The following is a 26,568-nucleotide window of genomic DNA, read 5'->3' on the forward strand; positions in this document are numbered from 1 at the left end:
TTACTTTCTCCTATTTCACGTACATACATGCACTTGCGTACAACACTTTCGACTTGTATCTTTCCCACAAACACTTCACAGTGACATTCTCACACTACACACACTGCACACAAGTAGATTCACACTTTTCTCGTGCACCCCCTAATGACAATATAAACACATCCAATCACACTTAAGGTGACATTCATCCATTCCACAAACATACATACACTCACGAAAAACCGTCTACGCACTTGCTCTCTTACTGCAACACACACTCTTCATAGGGAAACTGTCTCTCCTTCAGGCTATGGCATGTGGGGGTTGTCATGTCGGTCAGCTCTGGCCATCTGACTCTGTCCCAATAGCAAGCTATATTTATTGTAGGGGGTAGGCAGGTCCACGGTCAGGCACTCCCTGGGTCCTAACACCAGTTTGTTCACGTTCGAAGGATCCACAGTGATTGATATTCTATGTGAAGTGCTGGGGTTAGATTTAATAGAGTAGGTGGTCATTTTTAGTGTGGTGATCATGCAGTGTGCACCCACACACATATGCACAACACACACACATCTGAAGAGTAGATTAGAGAGGAGATTGAATTATATAAATTAAAAGAGTATAAATTCACACAGTGGGGGATATGAACTATACAAAAAAAGGACACATTTGAAGCTGGTTATGTGTGATGGAAAACARATGAGTAATACAATTCATTATGACCATAAACACACCAGTATTCCACAATCATAAATTCACTGAAATCCTATGAACTAATAAGAATCTCATTGATTCAGAGACATGCACACACACAGACTTGGTGCCAGTCTGTGCAGCTGTCCTGTTTGCTGTGTCACCACCACCCTATCCTCCTGCTTCATCATCACTGGACTTTGGAGGTGAAACTCTGACTGACTCAGCAATTGCCTGATGCCTACTCCAGCCCATCCATAGCTTACAGTATTTATCTGTCTTTCTTTCTTTCTTTCTGTCTATCTGTCTGTCTGTCTATGTGTATGAAGTGAGAAGGCGGACTGTGTTGTACCCTCTGTCCTCTCTGAAGGGGTTAGTGTGTGAGGGCTCTAGCCTGCTGCTCTCTCTGAGGAAGAACATCCCGAAAAACATAACCTTCCTCTCCTTTCACCAGGACACGCACATCTCAACCTCCATATATGTGTGTCTGTATGTGTGTCAGTTGTTTTAGTCTGCCCTACACATAAAACTGTTTTCACTGTTCTATGAAGTCTATGTGTGTTCTCAGTTGTGTTTGATTTAATTTAGTTCCCAGACACTTCCACCCAAATGCGCGAAGAGTCTGGTGGGCCAACACGTGTGGCGAGAGAGAGGAAAAGAGACGCACCGATCTCAGTTGTCTGTAGGTATATTTAGCTGAGGGCGAGGGAGCGAGAGAGAGAGAAAGAGATGAATGAAGAGGCTAGTAACCAAGCGCTGTAAAATTATATCTTCAAAGAGTACAGCTAGGTTGTTGTATAGGTTTATGCAAAAAAATGGTTTCGGGTTTAAAAACATGGCCACAAAATAACCTTTATACATTGGGACATTTCTACTTTACAGTGGGCGGATTGGATTATGCTGAGCCGCGGGGCACTGGTCTATGGCTTGTGACATGAACAGCAAAAGCGATGAGGGAGGAATGCCCTTCCCTAATCAACAGTAACCTCTCTGCACCACTCAGTCATGTTGTCAACAAGGCATTATGGTGCATTGTCCAGAAACATACAAACACATAAAATATATTGAATTTGAATTTTTAAACTAGTTTTCATTGGGATGGCAGATTAAGCGTTTATATCAAAAGCAAACCCTTTTGCATGTGAAAACACAAAATCCTACTCATTACTCCACATGCTTACGTCATTTTTGTTTTGAGACGACTTCGCCATGGGCTTTGAACAGGGAACCTGGTTCCAAAACGAATGGAATCAACTTTTCCGCCTCGCGAAAATAGATTGCAGTCAGTGTGCAGTATAAATGCAGTTAGAGTGCATTATAACTGCAGTATGCTGCAAATACTTCATCCAAAATAACACTGTTTTTTTACTGCAGTAATTTTGCAGTCTAACTTCAGTTATTCTGCAATTACTGCGTCGAAAAAAACACAGTTGATTTGGCGTACACATCACTGACAAACTGAAATGGTCCACCCACACAGACAGGGTGGTGAAGAAGGCGCAACCTCATGAGGCTGAAGAAATTTGGCTTGCCAACGCTTCATTGGGGACAAACTACCTACCCTCCAGGACACCTACAGCACCCGATGTCACAGGAATGCCAAAAAGACCATCAAGGACAACAACCACCCGAGCCACTGCCTGTTCACCCCGCTACCATCCAGAAGGCGAGGTCAGTACAGGTGCATCAAAGCTGGGACCGAGAGACTGAAAAACAGCTTCTTTCTCCAGGCCATCAGACTGTTAAACAGCCATCACAGACTGGCTGCTGCCTACATACAGACTTGAAATCATTAGCCACTTTAATAAATGGAACACCAGTCACTTTAATAATGATTATATAAAACTCAGCAAAAAAAATAAACGTCCCTTTTTCAGGACCCTGTCTTTCAAAGATAATTCGTAAAAATCCCAATAACTTCACAGATCTTCATTGTAAAGGATTTAAACACTGTTTCCCATGCTTGTTCATTGAACCATAAACAATTAATGAACATGCACCTGTGGAACGGCCGTTAAGACACTAACAGCTTACAGACGGTAGACAATTAAGGTCACAGTTATGAAAACTTAGTACACTAAAGACTCTGAAAAACACCAAAAGAAAGATGCCCAGGGTCCCTGCTCATCTGCGTGAACGTGCCTTAGGCATGCTGCAAGGAGGCATGAGGACTGCAGATGTGCCCAGGGCAATAAATTGCAATGTCAGTACTGTGAGACGCCTAAGACAGCGCTACAGGGAGACAGGACGGACAGCTGATCGTCCTCGCAGTGGCAAACCACGTGTAACAACACCTGCACAGGATCGGTACATCCGAACATCACACCTGCGGGACAGGTACAGGATGGCAACAACAACTGCACGAGTTACACCAGGAACGCACAATCCCTCCATCAGTGCTCAGACTGTCCACAATAGGCTGAGAGAGGCTGGACTGAGGGCTTGTAGGGCTGTTGTAAGGCAGGTCCTCACCAGACATCCTATGGGGTGGACCAGACAGGACTGGTAAAAAGTGCTCTTCACTGACGAGTCGTGGTTTTGTCTCACCAGAGGGGATGGTCGGATTCGCGTTTATCGTCGAAGGAATGAGCGTTACACCGAGGCCTGTACTTGGGAGCGGGATCGATTTGGAGGTTGAATGTTAATACAAATATTTACACATGTTAAGTTTGCTGAAAATAAACGCACTTGACAGTGAGAGGACGTTTCTTTTTTTGCTGAGTTTATCTTGCATTACTCATCTCATATGTATATACTGTATTCCATACTATCTATTGCATCTTAGCCTATGCCGCTCTGCCATTGTTCATCCATGTATTTATATTAATATTTTCTTATTCCTTTCCTTTACTTAGATTTGTGTYTATTAGGTATTTGTTGTGGAATTGTTAGATATTACTTGTTAGATATTGCTGCACTGTCGGAACTAGAAGCACAAGCATTTCGCTACACTCGCAATAAATTGAATGCCCTTATTATTATTTGTAGTAGTAACAGTACCATAATTATGTGATGACATTAGGAATCTCTAACTGCAGGCTTAATGTAGTCAGTCATGTTGAAAAAAAATTTAATCAACTTTTTACCCTTGAGGAAAACGATTGCAATAAGAGTGCAGTATAACTGCAGTATGCTGCGTCCAAAATAACATTTTTTTTTTACTTCAGTAATTTTGCAGTATAACTGCGGTTCAACTGCGATTAATGCGTCCAAAATATCACAGTTGACTGCCGTTACTGCAGATTTTAAAACTGCAATATTTTTTTGTAAGGGCGCCGGTGCAATAGACGCCTACCCGGGCGCCCGGTCCAGATGATCGAATCCCCTTATTGTTATTATTATTATTATTATTATTATTAGTTGTAGTAGTAGTACCAGTACCCTAATTACGTGATGACGTGTGAAACTCCCACCGCAGGCGTAATGTAGTCAGTCATGTTGAAAAAAAATAGAAGCTGAACGAGGAGAAAGCGCCGAAATGGAGGCCGGCGTAGGTGGCTAAACACGAGAAGTGACAAACCGATACATTTTCAATAAACTTTGAGGCGCTTATGATTCTCAAAAAGAGTATATCTGAGAAGAATCTAGTTATCCATAGCTAGATAACTCTGCATTGGATATTGTTGGTGAGTTTCTAAGCATCGCGTTGTTGTTGTAAAGACGACTTCCACCGGGCGCCATTTAATTACGTTGTCAAGTCAGGAACAAAACATCAATTTGAAGAGGAACGGATTGTGAAGTCTATTTTCGTGTTAGACACAAACCTTGAAATAGCTTACTATCCATCCATACGCTGTAAACTAATCCCTTAATAGTTTGGCAGCTAACTAACGTTTTTCTTTGTTATTCATATTGACCTACGTTAGCGTGTTAGCTAAGAATTGGCTAGCAAGCGTTAACGTTAGCTGGCTAGCCACCACCTCGTCCATTTCCAAGACTAGTAACGTTAATGGCTTGTTGACATCAACTTAACTAGTTAGCTAACTTTAGGCTTAGTTTCCCACAAATAAAATACTATTGGGGTCTTAACTATTGCAGTTGGTCAACAACTTGGATAACAACCAAACCAGCCAGTGTAACTTCACGTTAACTTAGCTAATCAACCGATCACTGGTTGCCAGGATCTACTGTGCGCTAGCTAGCATTAGCTGGTTAGCTAACTAGCATAGAAACCTCGTGTGCTGCTAGCTAGATAACGTTACCGCGGCAAGAAATTCAGACTCATAGAACAGAAACAGTAGCCAGCTAGCTTATACATTTAGCTAGCTGTCTTAGTAACCAATAGCTAACCAACCTTAGTTAACTACTGGTAATTAGCTACCTCTCTGACTCTGGACATAATAACGTTTCGGGTAACTTTAGTTAGCTAATCAATTAGCTTAAGTTGATTCCAGTTAACGTTAGCTAGCTACCTCCCAACCATGCTGGCTTTGGACACTCATCCCAGTAAGCTATATTTTGGACCCGGGCTAGGGGTACAAATAAAGTTGTTTGAATAGTTGCATATGTTGCCCTCACAAGGTAGCTAGTGAGTTATGTTTGTCAATTAAACTGTTTTATCGCTTACTTTTAAAGTTGTCAATTATACAAATCCAACAAGGAACAATTGCACACCGAATCACTGCATATTTCCTCACTAGTGTCCTGGTTATAATGGACTGTCCTTATGCACAAAATAAAGTGGATTATATTATGGACACATGTTGGGAAAATGTTGATGTATTGAAAAGAATGACATGAAACCATTTTGTCAACTGTAGCCTATTTGATACGAGTCATTTTGTGAAGTTTCTGAGCTTAACGTTTGATAAAGGGTATTACTGCCAGTGGGTTCTATTTTTATTACCACATTATGTAAAATGTCTGCTCATTTAGTTATTTACATGTGAAAGTGTAATGAAATGCATTTTGATTAGCCTTGTGATACAGTTTGTTTGTTCTTTAGGCAACTGTGTCATTGTCATGCCAAACACGTTTCATGCTAAACAGGTATGACATAACATGTATGACATTGATAAAGGAGTTGGCTACAGTGTGGGACCAGAGCATGTTGGGATATTGCTTCATTGCCCAATTAATATAAGTGGTCCCACTCTTTGATGATAAACATATTAGTATCACATCTAGTTGTAGGATATGTTTGTGTTTTTATGTTTCTGGTCATTTTCCTTTATGTAAACCCAGCCTTCTGCCTATGCTGTGTGTAAAAGGCAGAAGGCAGCCGGGAGTGTTTTCTTTGACGTCATTGAGATGTTTTCTGCAAATGTGTGTACAGTACTGAATGTTGTTGCTCTAGTAGGCCTCTACATAGGCTAATTTGCCTAAACTGAGTTTGTGTGGAAAGTGGGGTGCTCAAAGCTCACTCAGGTACTGCTTACATGCGGCATACATGAATGTCACGGTGCAATAGCGTAGACTGACTGTTGCGTTCTTAGTTTGAATTGTGTTCATGGCAGGTTTGCTGTACACCTAGGTTCAATGTATAGATTAATACGCTTGTGCACGATAGTATGCCAGAACAAAGTTTAAATGAAACCTATAATTGATGTTTGCAAGATGGTATGACTGAAGCCATGTTTTTTTGTTTGTTTCCTATGTCTCTTGTTATGAGAGACGGGCAAAGAAAGTCTGGAAACCTGTTGCAACAACACCCCTTTTGACACTCATTAATTTGGACTTGCCCATATTTGCAAGCTCACCAAACTAGAACTCATCTGAACTGATTTACATCAGTCACTGCTAGTCCAGGGTCAGATGTTTTTATTGACCTAAATAGTAGGCCCATGACAAAAGTGAAAACACGAAGCACACAACTCTTTGATTCTTTAAGAACCTGCTGTATGTGAAATATTGTGCTATAGCTTGGAAAATTTAAATAAATGTGACTCTGGATGACAACATGTTTGTTTCCAACATTAGGGCTGATTTCCTAAATAAGTTCATATCTGCTTTGTTTGTTTTCTTGCCACGATACTAATGGGTATCATCCCGGCCCCAGTAAATAGGCCTACTTTAAGGTTGTTAGAATTTGGGGTTGGATCGGCTGATCCTAGATTTGTCTAAAACTGTGATCACTTCCCACCTGTGGTGTATGTTCGCAGTTTCAGCTGTGCCTGTCCAGTCAGGGGAGGTGTCATGCCTTGTTTTTTGAAAAGACAGAACTCTGCAATTAGACAGCATCTACTTATAAGTTGACTGTTCTGAGAATTGTATATTGTGGGTGTTGGTGATGATAAAGCTTCTTGGTAGAGGAATGTTGCAAATTCCATGCCTAATCAGTTACATGGGCCYAAGCTGAATTTGTCATCTGTAGTTACAGTATAATTAATCTCCTAAATAATGGCTGCACAAACCTGTTAGACCRGATGAGATGGCTTTGATGCCCTTTCAAAATAGATTTAGTACGTTATATTTTGAAGAAGCACTGCCCAAGTGTTTTGTGAGAATATTGTGTTTAGCATTTTCTCTGTACTCATGACACATTACTTTTCAACCAACCGATCAATTGCCTCTCACCTCCGCCCCCATCTTCCATCTCTCCCCAGGTTTAAAGGAGCAGCAGATTGACCATGGCGACGGACACCAGCTCCCCGCCACGGTTCTTCCACATGCCGCGGTTCCAGCACCAGGCACCACGGCAGCTCTTCTACAAGCGCCCCGACTTCGCCCAGCAGCAGGCCATGCAGCAGCTCACCTTCGACGGCAAGCGCATGCGTAAGGCTGTCAACCGCAAGACCATCGACTACAACCCCTCGGTCATTAGACACCTGGAGGTAATGGACGTGACATGAAGCATCAGTTATTTTGTGACCAAACTTTTGGGTTCTCTTGTGACCCACTCAATGAACAACCTTTTTCCAGCTACCAAAGCACAGGCGTGTTTCTAGAGAAARTGGACTTTGTGCACAGATTAATGGCGCTGCATTGGATAGCAGCTCAGYGCTCAACATTAACGCTTGTCCTATTTTCCAAGACAAGTAAAATAACAATCAGACAAAAAATAAAATAAATACACATCACTATCAAACTATTTATTCTGATCAAAGGCCAATATTGGAATAATATTCAAATCTGTTTTTCATGTAGGCCTTATATATATATATATATATAAATAAATAAATAAAGCCTGGATGTCAAAGAATAGGTAATATGCAGGTGATATTGGCTTACAGCGTCATGTCCAAACCGATGCTGACATGAGGTAGGTGACAGAAAATGTAGCCTAACTTTAATAAGACTTTTAATTWCATAAATATAGGCTAAATGCTGGTAATGTTTGACAAATATTATGAAAGATCGAATCCTGCTACAACTTCTCTGACGCTCTTTGGCTCATTGGATGTGGCAGGGCAGGGCTTGCAAAGCAGGGCTTGCAAACTCACAAATTACAAAGGGAAACCCAGCCACAAGCTGCCCAGTGACGCGACCCTACCAAACGAGCTGAATTCCTTCTATGCTCGCTTCGAGGCAAACATGGAACCATGCATGAGAGCACCACCTGGTCCAGGGGACTAAGTGATCACGCTGTCCATAGCCGATGTGAGTAAGACCTTTAAACAGGTCGACATTCACAAGGTCGCAGGGCCAGACGGATTACCTGGACGCGTACTCGGAGCATGCGCTGACAACTGTCTTCATTGACGTTTCTCTTCCTCAATAGTGTGCAGCAAATTWWACTATATGAAYAGCCAAAATGAGTATGACATCCTGGCATTTAACGGATACTACATTTTCTAAATGTTATAAAAGCTTAATTTTTGCCCGTACCCAACATTACTACTATTTAGAATGCAAGTACGGCTATTCAGACACGGCCAGTTTCTAATATCCACACGCAGACATGACAATGAACGTGGAGAGCTGTACTTGAGCAATCACTCCCACGTATGTACAGTGCATTTGGAAAGTATTCAGATCCCTAGACTTGTTCCATGTTTTGTTACAGCCTTATTCTAAAATCGATTTAAAAAAATAAAAATAAAATAAAAATCCCCTAACCAATCTACACACAATACCCTATAATGACAAAGCAAGAACTGTTTATGTAAAAATAAAATCAGCTAATTTATAATAATTAATTTTTAAATTTACTTAGTATTGAGACCCTTCACTCAGTACTTTGTTGAAGCACCTTTGGCAGCTATTACAGCCTCGAGTCTTCTTGGCTATGACGCTACAGGCTTGGCARACCTGTATTTGGGGAGTTTTTCCCACTCTTCTCTGCAGATCCTCTCTAGCTCTGTCAGGTTGGATGGGGAGCGTTGCTGCACAGCTGTTTTTAGGTCTCCTMAAATGGTCGATCGGGTTCAAGTCTGGGCTCTGGCTTGGCCACTCAAGGACATTGAGACTTGTCCCYAAGCCACTCCTGCGTTGTCTTGGCTGTGTGCTTAGGGTCGCTGTCCTGTTGGAAGGRGAACCTTCGCCCCAGTCTGTCCTGAGTGCTCTGGAACAGGTTTTCATCAAGGATCTCTCTGTACTTTACTTTGTGCATCTTTCCCTCAAACCTGACTAGTCTCCCAGTCTCTGCCGCTGAAAAAKATCCCCACAGCATGATGCTGCCACCCCCATGCTTCACTGTAGGGATGGTGCCAGGTTTCCACTAGACGTGTCGTTGAGGCCAAAGAGTTCAGTCTTGGTTTCATCAGACCAGAGAATCTTATTTCTCATGGTCTGAGAGTCRAATAGGTGCCTTTTGGAAAACTCCAAGCAGGTTGTCATATGCCTTCTACTGAGGGGCTTCCGTCTGGCCACTTTCCCATAAAGGCCTGATTTTTGGAGTGCTGCAGAGATGGTTGTCCTTCTGGAAGGTTCTCCCATCTCCACAGAGAAACTCTGGAGCTCTGACAGTGACCATTCGGTTCTTGGTCATCTCCCAGACGAAGGCCCTTCTCCCCCGATTGCTCAGTTTGGCCGGGCGGCCAGCTCTAGGAAGGGTCTTGGTGGTTCCAAACTTCTTCTTTTTAAGAATGGTAGATGCCCCTGTGTTCTTGGGGACCTTCAATGTTACAGACATTTTCCTTACACAGATCTGTGCTTAGACACAATCATGTCTCGGAGATCTACCTTCGACATCATGGCTTGGTTTTAAATGTAACCTTTATTTAACTAGGCAAGTCAGATAGGAACAAATTCTTATTTTCAATGACGGCCTACCCTGGCCAAACCRGGACGACTCTGAGCCAATTGTACGCCGCCCTATGGGACTCCCAATTATGGCCAAATGCGATACAGCCTGGATTCGAACCAGGGACTGTACTGAAGCCTCTTGCACTGAGATGCAGTGCCTTAGACTGCTGCGKCTCTCGGGAGCCGATTGCACCACTCAAATCATGTCCAATCAATTMAATTTACCMCAGGTGGACTCCAAGTTGTAGAAACATCTCWAGGACGATCAATGGAAACAGGATGCACCTGAGCTCAATTTCGAGTCTTATAGCAAAGGGGCTGAATACTTATGGAAAMGTATTTCTGTTATTTTTAATGCATTAGCAAAAATGTCTAAACCTGTTTTCGCTTTGTCGTTGTGTGTAGATTGAGGYAAATGTTTTATTTAATCCATTGTAGAATAAGGCTATAACATAACAAAATGTGGAAAAAGTAAAGGGGACTGAATACTTTCCGATTGAACTGTATGTATTTGGCTGAAATGTATTTAAATGCAAAGACCTTTGTCCATTTTTTTTCATGGTTCCTTAAATGCTCTCTTTTTCTTGACTGCAGAATCGTTTGTGGCAGCGAGACCACAGAGATTTCCGTGCCATCCAACCAGATGCAGGATGCTACAATGATGTAAGTATGGACAGATACTAGGCTTATGATTTACAGTTAAAACTGGGATTTTTGACCTCCTGGTGTCCGTAATCTAAGAAGAAAATATGCTATCAATGAATCTGTGTCCGCGTGTTAGCAAGTTCTTGTTCCTGCCTAGATCTGATAAATGTTGTACCCATTTGTAGACAATATGCTGAAATGTGTGTATTTTTCTCTGTCATCTCCCTTTATTCCTCTGGCTCTTGTAGCTGGTTCCTCCTGTGGGCATCTTGAGTAACCCCATGAATGCAGTTACCACAAAGTTTGTCCGAACTTCCACGAACAAAGTGAAGTGCCCTGTCTTTGTCATAAGGGTAAGTTTCTTTTCTCTCACACTTTCCTGCACTTGTTCAGGGCAGACTGCTCGTATTTTTCTGAGACCATGTGAAGCCCATAGTGCAGGGGTGTCACTCAATTCCTGGAGGGCTSTGTGTCATCTGGTTTTTATTTCTGTTCATTTTGTGTCCAATTTAAGACCTAGACAACCAGGTGAAGGGAGTTCCTAACRAATCATTAGGCAGGTTTCCATAGACAAAAGCAATGTTGCAAAAAAACATTGCGGCATGTGTAATGGAAAAGGCAGCTATAGGAGAAATGTTCTAAAGATGGACAAAGTTCTTCTGTTCAGTGGATGGATTTTATTTTGTCTGACTTTCTTCACTGCGACAAATGATGGAAACTGTTTTAAAAAAATAAATGATTGCCGAATAGTTTTGAAGGTACGCGCGGTATCTATAAAGCTCCAGTCCACATTTTAAATTAAATGCCTACTGCTTGCTAAATCAAATTATTTTTCAACTATAAAAATGTTTATTTGCTGGAGAAGGATTGTCCTCGCTTTCAAGAATGCCTGAATATCTTCGCCTTACTTTTCTGGTTGGCTGAATGCAAGTTTCACCTTCCAATGCAAGTTTCACCTCTGAATTAGGGCTGGGCTATAAGGCCTAAAAAGCTTRAATTTTAATTTAAAAAATATATATTTTTACTAATGGGAAATTCACAATATACAGTGCATTCGGAAAGTATTCAGTCCCCTTGCCTTTTTCCACATTTTGTTACGTTACATCCTTTTCTAAAATTGATTAATGTATATATTTTTTCATCAATCTACACACAATACCCATAATGACTAAGCACGAACAGGTTTTTAGAACAAAAAAATGATATCACGTTTACATAAGTATTCAGACTCTTTACGCAGTACTGTGTTGAAGCACCTTTGGCAATGACTACAGCCTCGAATCTTCTTGGGTATGACGCTACYAGCTTGTCACACTTGTATTTGGGGAGATTCTCCCACTCTTCTCTGCAGATCCTCTCAAGCTTTGTCAGGTTGGATGGGAAGTGTCGCTGCACAGCTATTTCCGGTCTCCAGAGATGTTCGATTGGGTTCATGCCCTGGCTCCGGCTGGGCCACTCAAGGACATTCAGAGACTTGTGCCGAAGCCACTCCTGTGTAGGGTCGTTTTCCTGTTGGAAGGTCAACTTTCGCTCCAGTCTGAGGTCCTGAGCAGGTTTTCATCAAGGATRTCTCTGTACTTCACTCTGTTCATCTTTCCCTCGATCTTGACTAGTCTCCCAGTCCCTGACAATGAAAAAAATCCCCACAGCGTGATGCTGCCACCACCATGCTTCACCATAGGGATGGTGCCAGGTTTCTTCCAGACGTGACGCTTGGCATTCAGACCAAAGAGTTCAATCTTGGTTTCATCAGACCAGAYAATCTTGTTTTTCATGGTRTGAGAGTCCTTCTGTTGCCTTTTGGCAAACTCCAAGCAGGCTGTRATGTGCCTCTTTCACTGAGGAGTGGCTTCTGTCTGGCCACTTTCCCATAAAGGCCTGATTGGTGGAGTGCTGCAGAGATGGTGGTCCTTCTGGAAGGTTCTCCCARCTCCACAGAGGAACATCATTTTAGAATGATTGAGGCCACTTTGTTCTTGGGGACCTTCAATGCTGCAGACATTTTTTGATACCCTTCCCCAGATCTGTGCCTCGACACAATCCTGTCTCGGAGCMCTARYGACAATTCCTCTGACCTCCTGGCTTGGTTTTTGCTCTGACATGCACTGTCAACTGTGGGATCTTACATAGACAGGTGTGTGCCTTTCCAAATCATGTTCAATCAATTGAATTTAGGTATCTTTTCTTTTTTMAAATATTTTATTTGCTAAGCTAAAAACCTTTTTTCGCTTTGTCATTATGGGGTATTGTGTGTAGATAAATGAGAGACAAATATTTAAATTTGAGAATAAGGCTGTAACGTAACAAAATGTTSTGAATGACCTGTAGAGCCCGATTTAAAGAAATTCGCTTTGTTGCACAAGTAAACATCAATACACTGCATTTCAAACAGTCTGGAATTATCCAATGAAGACTTGTAAAATTATACCTAAGCTAAATATAAGCCTTCAACCATTAGACCCACTAATCATTTAATTATTTGATCAAAATAGATTACCTGCTTTGTTGRAATAATCACTGATCTGGCTTTCAAGTCTGTCTARGAAAATGCCCTTTTTACAAATGTAAATAGAACCATGCACATTGCACATCCACTAATAATGACCAACTTCTGGTAGCAGGCATTGTAGAAAATGTATACAGGTCTCATAAACAATCTCTCAAGCACAAGCCCYCTGCTAGTGAGTAGCCAGCTAATCCTTTATGTTTGAAGTCTAGCCAACTTGTATCTATTTGCGTGCTAACAAGGTAGAACAGTTGAACTGTTATGAATGCACCCTCCTGTCCGTCTCCAACTGTTTGAACAGCACAGCCCGTTCCCTTTTAGTCGTGAACTCAAGTGGCCTAGCTACATGGATAAGAAGATGCTTATTTCTCAGAATGTGAACGAGTTGCTAATTCCTTATACAAATGCATTTTTTAATGCTCAATGCGTGTTTATTTAAAACAGACTAGACGGCTTGCACATAAGCCTGTGGCTAAAGTGGTGCTACCAATGCGTGGTACCGCAATGCCGCAGGCGACAAACTGAGCGTTTATTTTCCACAATCGTGTTAATTCTTGATACTCATGTCTTAGTAGGGACTGCTCTGTTGTGCATTTTGGGAGTTGAGACATAAAAAGGGTATRGTTACAAAGGTTACATGTTGGGACATACCTTAAATGCAAATAGCGAGTTGAAACTGCTTGTTGTCAGAGAGGAAGAAGTGATCTTTCGTCCCTTTTTTGTGAGTGTCGGGGGGAGGGGCTTGGTGTCTGTGCGAGGGGGAAGGTGCACACAGCTCAGAAGGAGCGAAGGAAACGAGACCAAGAAGACACACAAAGAAAAATACCTTGATTCTTGCGATACAAGCATTTGGAACATCGTGCTAAAACATACACTACCGTTCAAAGTTGGGGGTCACTTAGAAATGTCCTTGTTTTTGAAAGAAAAGCAAAAAAAATCCCATTTAAAATAACATCAAATTGATCAGAAATACAGTGTGGACATTGTTAATGTTGWAAATGACTATTGTAGCTGGAAACGGCTGATTTTTAATGAAATATCTACATAGGTGTACAGAGGCCCATTATCAGCAACCATCACTCCTGTGTTCCAATGGCACGTTGTGTTAGCTAATCCAAGTTTATAATTTGAAAAGTCTAATTGATCATTAGAAAACCCTTTTGCAAATATGTTAGCATAGCTGAAAATTGTTGTTCTGATTTTAAAGAAGCAATAAAACTGTCCTTATTTAGAATAGTTGAGTATCTGGAGCATCAGAATTTGTGGGTTCTATTACAGGTTCAAAATGGCCAGAAACAAAGGATCTTTCTTCTGTAACTCGTCAGTCTATTTTTGTTCTGCGAAATGAAGGCTATTCCATGCGAGAAATTTCCAAGAAACTGAAGATCTCGTACAACGCTGTGTACTACTCCCTTCACAGAACAGCGCAAACTGGCTCTAACCAGAATAGAAAGTGGAGTGGGAGGCCCCAGTGCACAACTGAGCAAGAGGACAAGTACATTAGAATGTCTAGTTTTAGAAACAGACGCCTCAAGTCATCAACTGGCAGCTTCATTAAATAGTACCCGCAAACACCAGTCTCAACGTCAACAGTGAAGTGGCYTATCTCAGACTGGCCAATAAAAAGAAAAGAAAAAGATGGGCAAAAGAACACAGACACTAGAAAGAGGAACTCTTCCTAGAAGGCCAGCATCCCGGAGTCGCCTCTTCACTGTTGACATTGATCCTGGTGTTCTGCGGATACTATTTAATGAACCTGCTAGTTGAGGACTTGTGAGGCGTCTGTTTCTCAAACTAGACACTCTAATGTACTTGTCCTCTTGCTCAGTTGTGCCCCGGGGAGGGCAAGTTACACCGTGGTACGGACCGTGGCGATACGTTGGCACATGAGAATGATTAGAATATGGCAAATATTAGTCAATTCTTGCATTGTGTCCATGCTGGCTTTTGTGGGCTACCTGAGACATGAAACAGTTAGGTGGGAGGGCAGTCACTAATGTGCAAGTTTGGAAACACTTCAACCACTTCCTTTTTATTCGACACTCAAGGTTTTAGCTGACTTTTTTTGTGTGGGGTGTTTTGTCATTACGTTAAGCTGTTTTTATCGACACAACAGTTCAATGGAAATGCAACGTAGCAGCCATTTGTTGCATCTATTTTCTATGCAAACTTTTTAAATGTCMGCAAAAAAAAWWTGGGATACGTTTATGGAAACATAGCTCTTGCACTTAATTGATCAATCAAGTACAAGGGATAAGCCAAAACCCACACCCTTGGCCCCAGCAGGAAATGAGTTTTCTGCAGAATATAAATGGGCACTTCAGAATATGATTACTAAGTTCAGTCTCACTCTCTTCCTTTTCTTACCTATTTTTGCCTCCCTTTCTCTCATGTCTCCTCCATCCCTCGTTCATAGTGGACTCCTGAGGGGAGGCGACTTGTCACAGGAGCCTCCAGTGGAGAGTTCACCTTGTGGAACGGACTCACCTTCAACTTTGAGACCATCTTACAGGTGAACATTGAATCCACCCTCCTACAACACTTTACAATGAACTTAACCTTTTGGCTCCGCCGCCTGAATACACTTTCTTAAAAAAATAAGTTTAAGGTTAGGCATGGGGTTAGCGAATCACCTCTTGGAACCACAAGAAATGTCAGCTGTATATCCACCGTCTTCTAGAAATGTGTCTCCAGACCTGTGTTTTTTGGTCCTAGTGCTCTCTCTGACTGCGTCTGTCTCTCTACACCCCTCAGGCCCATGACAGCCCCGTGCGGGCCATGACCTGGTCTCACAACGACATGTGGATGCTGACGGCTGACCACGGCGGCTACGTCAAGTACTGGCAGTCCAACATGAACAACGTCAAGATGTTCCAGGCTCACAAGGAGGCGATTAGAGAGGCCAGGTCTATACACAATCTACCATTTTCTGTAGTTAACCCCAGCCTATTACTGTTGTTATTGCTGTTTCCCCTGAAAATGGTTGATAATTGTACGTCTGTGCTGTCGCAACACTGCACTGATCTCTTCTTCTTGCCATCATCATTGCCTGTGGCTCACGATGAGTTGTGTATCTTGATTTTTTCTATACATAACTACTATGTACAGAAAAGGTTGATTTTCACGGTGTTGTTAAATAAAGTGTTGATCTATATCTATATTCAAAAGGTATTGGCGCACGTTAAAAGACTACTGGTTTATATAGATGAGCCCAGAGGGACAGAGTAATACCGAATAAAGTTGGAGAGGTTGCACTTGACGTTGCTGCATAGGGAGTTTTGAATGTGGCGCACTTACACAAGGGGACAGTATTATCCCTCTTATGGACACACATAGGGTCTCCATACACACACTGTACCACAGTCCCATGGTTGGTTTGAAGTTTTTTGAGATGTAGGCAAATGCATATCTACAATTCCCACCTTTTGAATCCACCAATATTGCCACCCCCATGTTGTTTCCCGTTTTTAATTTATCCCAGTAACAAAACCCACATCCACAAGTGACCCCATAGCTTCTTGAATAAAGACTTTATTTCTGTTGAACACGCAACCAAATTTCCTCTGGGTTTAGAGCAGTTGGCTATCATCCTTCACTTATGCTACCCACAAGGTCGCTTTGACCACCCACCTTCCCACCACCCCAATAACCCTGGTATATTCAAAGTTAAAGATGCACTATGCAGAAATCGCTCTGCCATTGTTTCGTTGCTAAAATTCGAATAGTTAGACTAATTGTCAGTTTGTGACAAAACAAGCAAGTATAGTGTAGAGAATCATTGTACCATCTAAACCGCTGTGAAATATTGCATTTTCAGCTGTTTGAAGCTTGTGTACAAAACGAAACTTAAGAACGGGAAGTATAGAAATAGTGCACATAGAACAAATCTACCGCTTCTTAGACTTGCTTTCAATGAGTGACAGATCTATGACACACTTTTCTATGTGCATTTGGTTGGGTCAGCCAAAAAGTTACATATTGCAGCTTTAATATCTACATTGAATGGGGCGGTGGAGTTAGAGGGATTTATTGAATAAAAGGTTGCCATTGTGTATATTTCTACCTTTGGGGGTGGTTGCCTTCATGGAGCTTTACGAAAATATTCAATAAAGATCATGAATAGGGTTTTATGCTGGGTTTATCTCTGACCTAAAACAACTTAAAGCTTCACTGTTGAATACATCATTTCTCAATGCCACCACTTATTTTCTTTGACTGTTAATGTTTGTGAGACACTTTTACTGTCTTGTTAATGTTTAACGTGCATTGAATCTCCAGGACCAATTGAAAATAAAGCGTCTCAGGGCTGTGGCCATAGCCCTGAGGAAATTGTGACAGGAGGAAAAGGGCACTGCCATCATACAAGCATTGATGGCTATGCTCCGAAACTGAAGATTGCAATTAGGGAACTAGTCAAGAAGTTCCTCAGGTGTCTTATGTCAGGTGTAGGCTGTCTTTGCTGTTGGTATGAGTCAAGTTTGGGCCTATAGGCTGGGTGGTCAGGGGGGCTCTAGTATGTTAGTTCATCACCATGTTACAACTGTTGCTCCAACTACAGATGYAGCCATATTATCTGATTGACTAACAGGAATGCACTACCTCATGACGCTGTAAAAAAATAAATCAGTTTGTCTGTTTTCAGACCTAGGCCTAAGCAAATCTGGAAATAATATGGTGCCACCGCTTATCATTTCCATCATTTTGTAAAGTGTATATTGCTTGATCCACAAAACATATCTCTACAGAAGTCCAGTTGGTCAAATACTACTGCTCTGTAATCTCACACTAGACATCCGAGTTACATTTCCCCCTAGCTTCTACTTGTTTGTGTGCACAAATCTGATTTAGTTCATGCGTTGTGGCCGTTTCACAAGGTCTAGTGGAGGGCAAGGCGGAGCGTTCGCCATATTGGCTTCACCTTTCTGATCACCTCCGTCTGTAAACACTGACGGGAATAGGAATAGAGGTGGGTAAGGACCGCAATGGGACTGACTAAGAGTTGTTGAAGATCATGAATCGCTTGCAGATATCGTGCATGTTGATAAGAAGGGTAGGTTTTAGATTTCATTTTGAATTTCAACAGAATTTGATTTTTAGCTGGCTTGCTTACTGTTGCTTTCGTGTAAGGCCTAGACAAATGCACTTATTGTAGGTATTGGTAATTTGTGGTGGAGTATAGATGGTAATGCTTGTGTAAACTGAGAGATTAATTTAACTTGGGTCTAGTGTGAAGCTTGCTTTTGGGTTACAGTTGAGACCTGATTGTGTGTTTTTCATTTTTATTGTTATACATATTTATGTGGACACCTGCTCATCGAACATCTCATTCCAAAATCAAGCATTAATATGGAGTTGGTCTCCCCTTTGCTGRRATAACAGCCTTCACTCTTCTGGGAAGGCTTTCCAATAGACYTTGGAACCAATAGACGTTGCTTCCATTCAGCCACAAGACCATTAGTAAGGTCGAACACTGATGTTGGGCGATTAGGCCTGGCTCTGTCGGCATTCCAATTCATACCAAAGGTGTTCAATGGGGTTGAGGTCAGGGCTCTGTGCAGGCCAGTCAAGTTCTTCCACACCGATCTCAAAAAACCATTTCTGTATGGACCTTGCTTTGTGCACGAGGGCATTGTCATGCTGAAGCGGTAAAGGGCCTTCCCCCAAACTGTTGCCACAAAGTTGGAAGCACAGAATTGTCTAGAATGTCATTGTATAGCTTTAAGATTTCCCTTCACTAGAAATAAGGGGCCTAGCCCAAACCATGAAAAACAGCCCCAGATCATTATTCTTCCTCCACCAAACTTTACAGTTGGCACTATGCATTGGGGAAGGTAGCGCTCTCCTGGCATCTGCCAAACCCAGATTCGTCCGTCGGACTGCCAGATGGTGAAGCGTGATTCATCACTCCAGAGAAGGCGTTTCCACTGCTCCAGAGTCCATTGGCGGCAAACTTTACACCTCTCCAGCCGACGCTTGGCTCTGCACATGGTGTTCTTAGGCTTGTGTGCGGCTGCTCTGCCATGGAAACACATTTCATGATGTTCCCGTCGAGCAGTTCTTGTGCAGACGTTGGTTCCAGAGGCAGTTTGGAAGTCGGTAGTGAGTGTTGCAACCGAGAACAGACGATTTTTACGCGCTTCAGCACTTGGCTTTCCTGTTCTGTGAGCTTGTGTGGTCTACCACTTCGTGGCTGATCCGTTGTTGCTCCAAGACGTTTCCACTTCACAATAACAGCACTTACAGTTGACCGGGACAGCTCTAGCAGGGCAGAAATATGATCAGCTGACTTGTTGGAAAGGTGGCATCTTATGACGGTGCCACGTTAAGTCACTGAGCTCTTAAGGCCATTCTACTGCCAATGTTTGTCTATAGAAATTGCATGGCTGTGTGCTCGATTTTATACACCGGTCAGCCACGGGCGTGGCTGAAATAGCCGAATCCACTCATTTGAAGGGGTGTCCACATACTTTTGTATATATAGTGTAGGTGTTTCATTTTGGGTAGATAGGTGCTAGTGTATTGACTCAACATGTTAGTTGTGGGGAAAGACTGTTGAATGAAATAGTATTTGTATTGAGTTTCCATTACTGGTCCGGTCAAGTTTTGTGAATTTTGTTAAATTGCCACTACACAGCTTGATGGGAGAGGTTGCTGTTGTGCCCGGGAYATGCCCCCCTAAGTGGTTGTACTGTACTAAGTTGTACTAGGATTTGACCCTGTTGTAAACCCTGGGAGCCCAACTGTCTTCCTGCATTGTTGATTCTCTTCCTGCCTCACTCTGTCTTCAGTTTCTCACCTACGGATAATAAATTTGCCACTTGCTCTGATGACGGAACCGTACGCATCTGGGACTTTCTACGCTGTCACGAGGAGAGAATTCTCAGAGGTATGTTTTCTGTTGAATACACATACAGCTGTACCTCATTGATACACGCCACTGAACACTGACTCATCCCCCCCCCCCCGAAAAAGACACTCCTGCAGACACTTTTAGGTGACTGCACCGCAACATGTACCTTTACTGTAACCATAAGTCTGAACCATCCATGAACACAAACCTTGGTGATTGTACAGGTAGGCCTAGCCTAACACCAACTAGGCACGTTGCATGAGCATTGACTTAATTGTATTTTATATAATGTAGCTATAAAGGCTAAAGCTAGTTCAGTTTCCAAACATATATGTCGTACACAATGTATTTTACGTGGTGACGTTGGTTAGTAACAGGTTATTATTCCAATCGTTTTTGAATTAGTGAAATACTTTGGGCTCTGCAGTACGGAAGCATTGACGTTTAGCATGCTATCATTAGCATATTTATTTCATGTTTATTATTTTTGATACACCATACTTATGGCGTTAGATAAACCATAGCWAGGTTTTTGAAGCTGCAGTTACAGTTCACACCACTATCTGCAGTAATGAACAGCTGCGTCTTTTCTTCTAGCTAGCTAGAAGTTTAAAATGGAAGTTCATATTTTGCACCTTAATGTTAGATGGTTTCTTAATGTTTTCCTTAATATTGCTTTTTGTTTCATGGTTCTTCCCCTGAAGTAGTCTATYGGCCAGGAGAAACTAATCCATGGTTCATTTATTTATTTATATATATTMCTTTTAACAGCTACCACAAACTTGAGGTAACTTTTGCCACAGCCAGCTAAAAATCAATGGGAGTAATGGGGCCCCCGTTAAAAATGGAATGGCCAGATAGCTTAATAATTTGGTTTCATGTTACTTAAAGGTGATTTGAGAGAGAAAAAAAATATTTCCWGGAACCGCATGTAACCACTCCCATTTAGATTTTTAGATAACGATGGCTAAAGTTAGCTGAAGTTACTGTATAAAGAAACCGTGGATTACATTTTGTACTGGCCTATCGACTACTTTCATGAGCAACTATCTTACATTAAGGTGTACAATACTGAACTTCCCCTTTATTGTTCATCTTTCAACACCATTACATGCACTACTACAGTGCATACGGAAAGTATTCAGACCCCTTGACTTTTTCCACATTTTGTTACGCTGCAGCCTTATTCTAAAATGGATTAAATACTTTTTTCCATCAATCTCCACATAACACCCCATAATAACAAAGCGAAAATAGGTTTTTAGAAATGTTTGCAAATGTATAAAAATAAAAACTGACCTTATTTACGTAAGTATTCAGACCCTTTGCTATAAGACTTGAAATTGAGCTCACGTGCATTTTGTTTCCATTGATCATCCTTGGGATGTTTCTACAACTTGATTGGAGTCCACCTGTGGTAAATTAAATTGAATGGACATAATTTGGAAAGGCACACACCTGTCTATATAAAGTCCCACAGTTGACAGTGCATGTCAGATCAAAAACCAAGCCGTGAGGTCGAAGGAATTGTCCGTAGAGTTCGAGACTGGATTATGTCGAGGCACYGGTCTGGGGAAGGATACCAAAAAATTTCTGCAGCATTGAAGGTCCCCAAGAACACAGTGGCCTTCATCATTCTTAAATGGAAGAAGTTTGGAACKACCAAGACTCTTCCAAGAGCTGGCTGCCCGGCCGAACTGAGCAATCGGGGGAGAATCCCCTTGGTCAGGGAGGTGACCGAGAACCCGATGGTCACTCTGACGGAGCTCTAGAGTTCCTCTGCGGAGATTGGGAGAACCTTCTAGAAGGACAACCATCTCTGCAGCACTCCACCAATCAGGCCTTTATGGTAGAGTGYCCAGACAGAAGCCACTCCTCAGTAAAAGGCACATGACAGCCCGCTTGGCGTTTGCCAAACAAGATTCTCTGGTTTGATGAAACCAAGATTGAACTCTTTGGCCTCAATGCCAATCGTCACTTCTGGAGGAAACCTGGCACCATCCCTACGGTGAAGCATGGTGGTGGCAGTATCATGTTGTGGGGATGTTTTTCAGCAGCAGGGACTGGGAGACTAGTCAGGATCGAGGGAAAGAGGAACGGAGCAAAGTACAGAGAGATCCTTGATAAAAACCTGTTCCAGAGCACTCAGGACCTCAGACTGGGGCAAAGGTTCACCTTCCAACTATACAATGACCGTAAGCACACAGCCAAGACAACGCAGGAGTGGCTTCCGGGACAAGTCTTAATGTCCTTGAGTGGCCCGGACTTGAACCCAATCGAACATCCCTGGAGAGATCTAAATATAGCTGTGCAGCGTCGCTCCCCATCCAACCTGATCTGCAGAGAAGAATGGGAAAAGCTTGTAGCGTCATACCCCAGAAGATTCAAGGCTGTAATCGCTGCCAAAGGTGCTTCAACAAAGTACTGAGTAAAAGGTCTGAATACTTATGTAAATGTGATATTTCCGTTTTTTTATTTTGTATAAATTTGCAAACATTTCTCAAGACCTGTGTTTGCATTGTCATTATTGTGTGTAGGTTGATGAGCGGGAACCCCATTTAATGCATTTTAGAATAAGGCTGTATCGTAACAAAATGTGGAAAATCCTTTCCTAATGCACTGTAGGCTGAGCAGGATTTATTAGTGATGGTATACTATATCCACAGGAACTGGTTTTCAGCGTCCCACCTCCTTGTATATTAGTACATCATAAGAGTACACGGTTTGGTGTGTTTTCTGTAGTGTTTCCTATGTTAGGATCAGGATGGTTCAGCATGATTCACAGTCACATCAAGACATCAAGTCTTTGTTGCATAAACACCCTAGTCAGGAAAAAACWGTCCTCCTTGATAACATGCTTTGCTTTCTTTTAATAATTGCTGGGAAGGGATAGCCTTGTTGCCGGTCTGTGTTCAGCTATTACYTTCCACTCCTTGTACTCTGTGTAGTTTGTCTTTGTCACATGACACGGAGTACAAGGAGTGAGAGGAAGTTAGACAGGTTCTCAGACTAGCGAAGGGATTGGGGGTAATTCATTGTAGTGCATGTTTGCATCCTTGTGCGAATTGAATAAAATGCTTTCAGCCAAGTATGAATAAAGCAAACATCTTGTTTTAGTATTATGCTAATATGTTCACAGTTGCAGTCTGACAATTTGTGTACTTTAACTATTCACAGGCCATGCAGAATGTTTAGGCCTAATCTGCAATTGGCTTATTCACAGATTCTGTACCGTGTGTGCAAGTTTACTTGTCGTCCGACTTCGGTTAAGGCCCTTTTGCTTGCTTTATTTATTTTGAAACAAAAGAATTTTTACTGTGCTCATTGAAGAATAATGCATAAATGATCACTTAGCCTACTTGAAACCAGTTTGTCTTGCTTTTGTTTTTTTTAGCCTTTCAATAAACTAAACTTTTCTGTGCTCATTGAAGAATAAATGCAGAGTTTTACTTTTACTTAACAAGTTTGCCGTTTCTTTTTCCTCTAGTAGACACCCTGATATTTTGAATATAACCTAATGCATTACCGTTGGTTGACAACGGTTGTTTTGATTTGTGGGTATTGAGAAGCCTTGTGTACCAAAACTAGAGAGACACTCAGATTTGTGCAAATCTTGAGTGAATTGACTTTTAATTTATATACACTCAGCAAAAAAAGAAACGTCCTCTCACTGTCAACTGCGTTTATTTTCAGCAAACTTAACATGTGTAAATATTTGTATGAACATAAGATTCAACAACTGAGACAAACTGAAATAGTTCCACAGACATGTGACTAACAGAAATGGAGTAATGTGTCCCTGAACAAAGGGGTGGTCAAAATCAAAAGTAACAGTCAGTATCTGGTGTGGCCACCAGCTGCAATAAGTACTGCYGTGCATCTCCTCCTCATGGATTGCACCAGATTTGSCAGTTCTTGCTGTGAGATGTTACCCCACTCTTCCACCAAGGCACCTGCAAGTTCCCGGACATTTCTGGGGGGAATGGCCCTCGCCGTCAGCCTCRGATCCAACAGGTCCCAGACGTGCTCAATGGGATTGAGATCCGGGCTCTTCGCTGACACTGACATTCCTGTCTTGSCGGAAATCGCGCACYGAACGAGCAGTWTGGCTGGTGGCATTGTCATYKTGGAGSGTCATGTCAGGATGAGCCTGCAGGAAGGGTYCCACATGAGGGAGGAGGATGTCTTCCCTGTAATGCACAGCGTTGCGATTGCCTGCAATGACGACAAGCTCAGTCCGATGATGCTGTGACACACCGCCCCAGACCATGACGGACCCGCCASCTCCAAATCAATCCCGCTCCAAAGTACAGGCCTCGGTGTAACGCTCATTCCTTCGKCGATAAACGTGAATCCGACCATCACCCCTAGTAAGACAAAACCACAACTCGTCAGTGAAGAGCACTTTTTACCAGTCCTGTCTGGTCCACCCCTGGTGGGTTTGTGCCCATAGGCGACGTTGTTGCCGGTGATGTCTGGTGAGGACCTGCCTTACAACAGGCCTACAAGCCCTCAGTCCAGCCTCTCTCAGCCTATTGCGGACAGTCTGAGCACTGATGGAGYGATTGTGCGTTCCTGGTGTAACTTGGGCAGTTGTTGTTGCCATCCCGTACCTGTCCCGCAGGTGTGATGTTCGGATGTACCGATCCTGTGCAGGTGTTGTTACACGTGGTCTGCCATAGCGAGGACGATCAGCTGTCCGTCCTGTCTCCCTGTAGCGCTGTCTTAGGCGTCTCACAGTACTGACATTGCAATTTATTGCCCTGGCCACATCTGCAGTCCTCATGCCTCCTTGCAGCATGCCTAAGGCACGTTCACACAGATGAGCAGGGACCCTGGGCAWCTTTCTTTTGGTGTTTTTCAGAGTCAGTAGAAAGGCCTCTTTAGTGTCCTAAGTTTTTATAACTGTGACCTTAATTGCCTACCGTGTGTAAGCTGTTAGTGTCTTAACGGTCGTTCCACAGGTGCATGTTCATTAATTGTTTACGGTTCATTGAACAAGCATGGGAAACAGTGTTTAAAACCCTTTACAATGAAGATCTGTGAAGTTATTTGGATTTTTACGAATTATCTTCGAAAGACAGGGTCCTGAAAAAGGGACGTTTCTTTTTTTGCTGAGTTTATTTCACTACTCCSTTAGTTTTGTTTCCACTTTAATKAATTGATTGGTGATGTTGCTATCAATTTACCCATTTGTCTTATGTTCTTATTAAAATAATGTGCTTTTACAGCAGAAATGCCTTMSTGCACTTCTAGGTAAAAATGGATTTAGTACTATTTTACTATATAGTCAAAAGGCAAAATTAGCAGCTTTTAACTAAAGTTAATCTAGCAAGTACCTCCCCTCCCCCTGATCTTATTCTGGTTTAGTAAGGGAACCACAAAGCATTTGTGTTATGTGAGATGGAGTTGATTCAAACATGAACACCGGTACGAAGGACCCAGCAGACTGAGGACATTATTTTCAATGTAACTTGTATTTGTATAATTTAGAGTTAAGTTGGAACATGTTTTTAAAAGCTGTCAATCTAAGCTAGTTGGAATGTGGAATGTGTCAAGCCATGATTATCTAAGATGTGTCTTAGACTGTGAGGATGCTGAATCGCAGGGTATCCAATCTCTAGTGTGCAGATGATTTATACACACACACACACACATACACACACACACACACACACACACACACACACACACACAGTCAATCTGCACCCATTTTAAAGCCAGACAAAGTGAATTGTCTTCTCACTCCTTCACCATGTTTTGTTTTTACATGGTACATTATCACAAGCATATATCTACCTGTGCACATATTCTTGAAATGGAACCCCTGTGTGTGCTTTCACGTAAATATTTAGGCTGAAGGGGTTACACGCAAGAATGCACTGCTCAAACTCACTTGATGTAAACTGTCATAAATCCCAACATATTTGTTTGTAGAATGTTAAACTGCACATAGCAATATCAGGTAAAACAAAGGCAACGTTTATTTGGTGTCATGTAGTGCTTATGTAGACCTGAAGAAGGACTTACTTACTTACTACTTGTAGAATCAAAAGGTAAAATTGTTGAGTGCCTAACACCCAGAGGAATTGGCTTAGTTAATTTGTTCCAAATTTTTACAAGGTCAACCAGTCATGTTATCACCAATGGTTTGTACACTCATGTATCTCTTCACACACAAATGTACACATTGTTAAACCTTGTTGGTGTCTCAATTACGTTTGTTCACTTCTTTTGCTCTCTCTTGGCATACACACACACACTTTGCAATCTTCCGGTATGTGTAATTACTTTGGATTTGGTCTGCTACCACATCTACTATTTTAATAATAATGTATGTGCATTGGTACAAGTATATTCCCCAAGTTTTATGTTTACTCACCCCACAGTGAGRGAGGGTGGAATTGAGTGACTCCCCTAAGCACACAGTCTTTGTCACACACACCCGTAGACCGCACCATCTCTTACATTCACATACAAGTGAACGATTGTATATTTGTRCTGTCCTTTTGCCTCTGACACACACCTACAGATACTAAAGGTGTTCTTCCTCCACAGGTCACGGAGCTGACGTGAAGTGCGTGGACTGGCATCCCACTAAAGGCCTGGTGGTTTCTGGGAGCAAAGATAGCCAGCAGCCAATAAAATTCTGGGATCCCAAGACCGGACAGAGTTTGGCCACACTGTGAGTTTTACTCAAAGGCAGCGGAAAGTGGCATAAAGCACCTCATCCCCAAAACCCAGAGCCGCCTGAGAAATTATCTAACAA

General features: G+C 42.2%; 1 protein-coding gene across 1 annotated transcript in view; it reads left to right on the forward strand.

Annotated features, from left to right (window-relative positions):
• Positions 1-4,103: 4,103 nt before the first annotated feature.
• Positions 4,104-26,568, forward strand: part of wdr33 (WD repeat domain 33) — a 41,775-nt gene continuing 19,310 nt past the window's right edge. The window contains 8 exon segments of the mRNA XM_023977640.2: positions 4,104-4,298; positions 7,218-7,445; positions 10,393-10,461; positions 10,692-10,796; positions 15,366-15,461; positions 15,704-15,855; positions 19,738-19,835; positions 26,358-26,484. Coding sequence (XP_023833408.2) covers positions 7,242-7,445; positions 10,393-10,461; positions 10,692-10,796; positions 15,366-15,461; positions 15,704-15,855; positions 19,738-19,835; positions 26,358-26,484 — 851 coding nt within the window. The 5' untranslated portion in view covers positions 4,104-4,298; positions 7,218-7,241.

This window comes from Salvelinus sp. IW2-2015, linkage group LG32 (assembly GCF_002910315.2).
Source record: "Salvelinus sp. IW2-2015 linkage group LG32, ASM291031v2, whole genome shotgun sequence".
NCBI classification, from domain to species: domain Eukaryota; kingdom Metazoa; phylum Chordata; class Actinopteri; order Salmoniformes; family Salmonidae; genus Salvelinus; species Salvelinus sp. IW2-2015.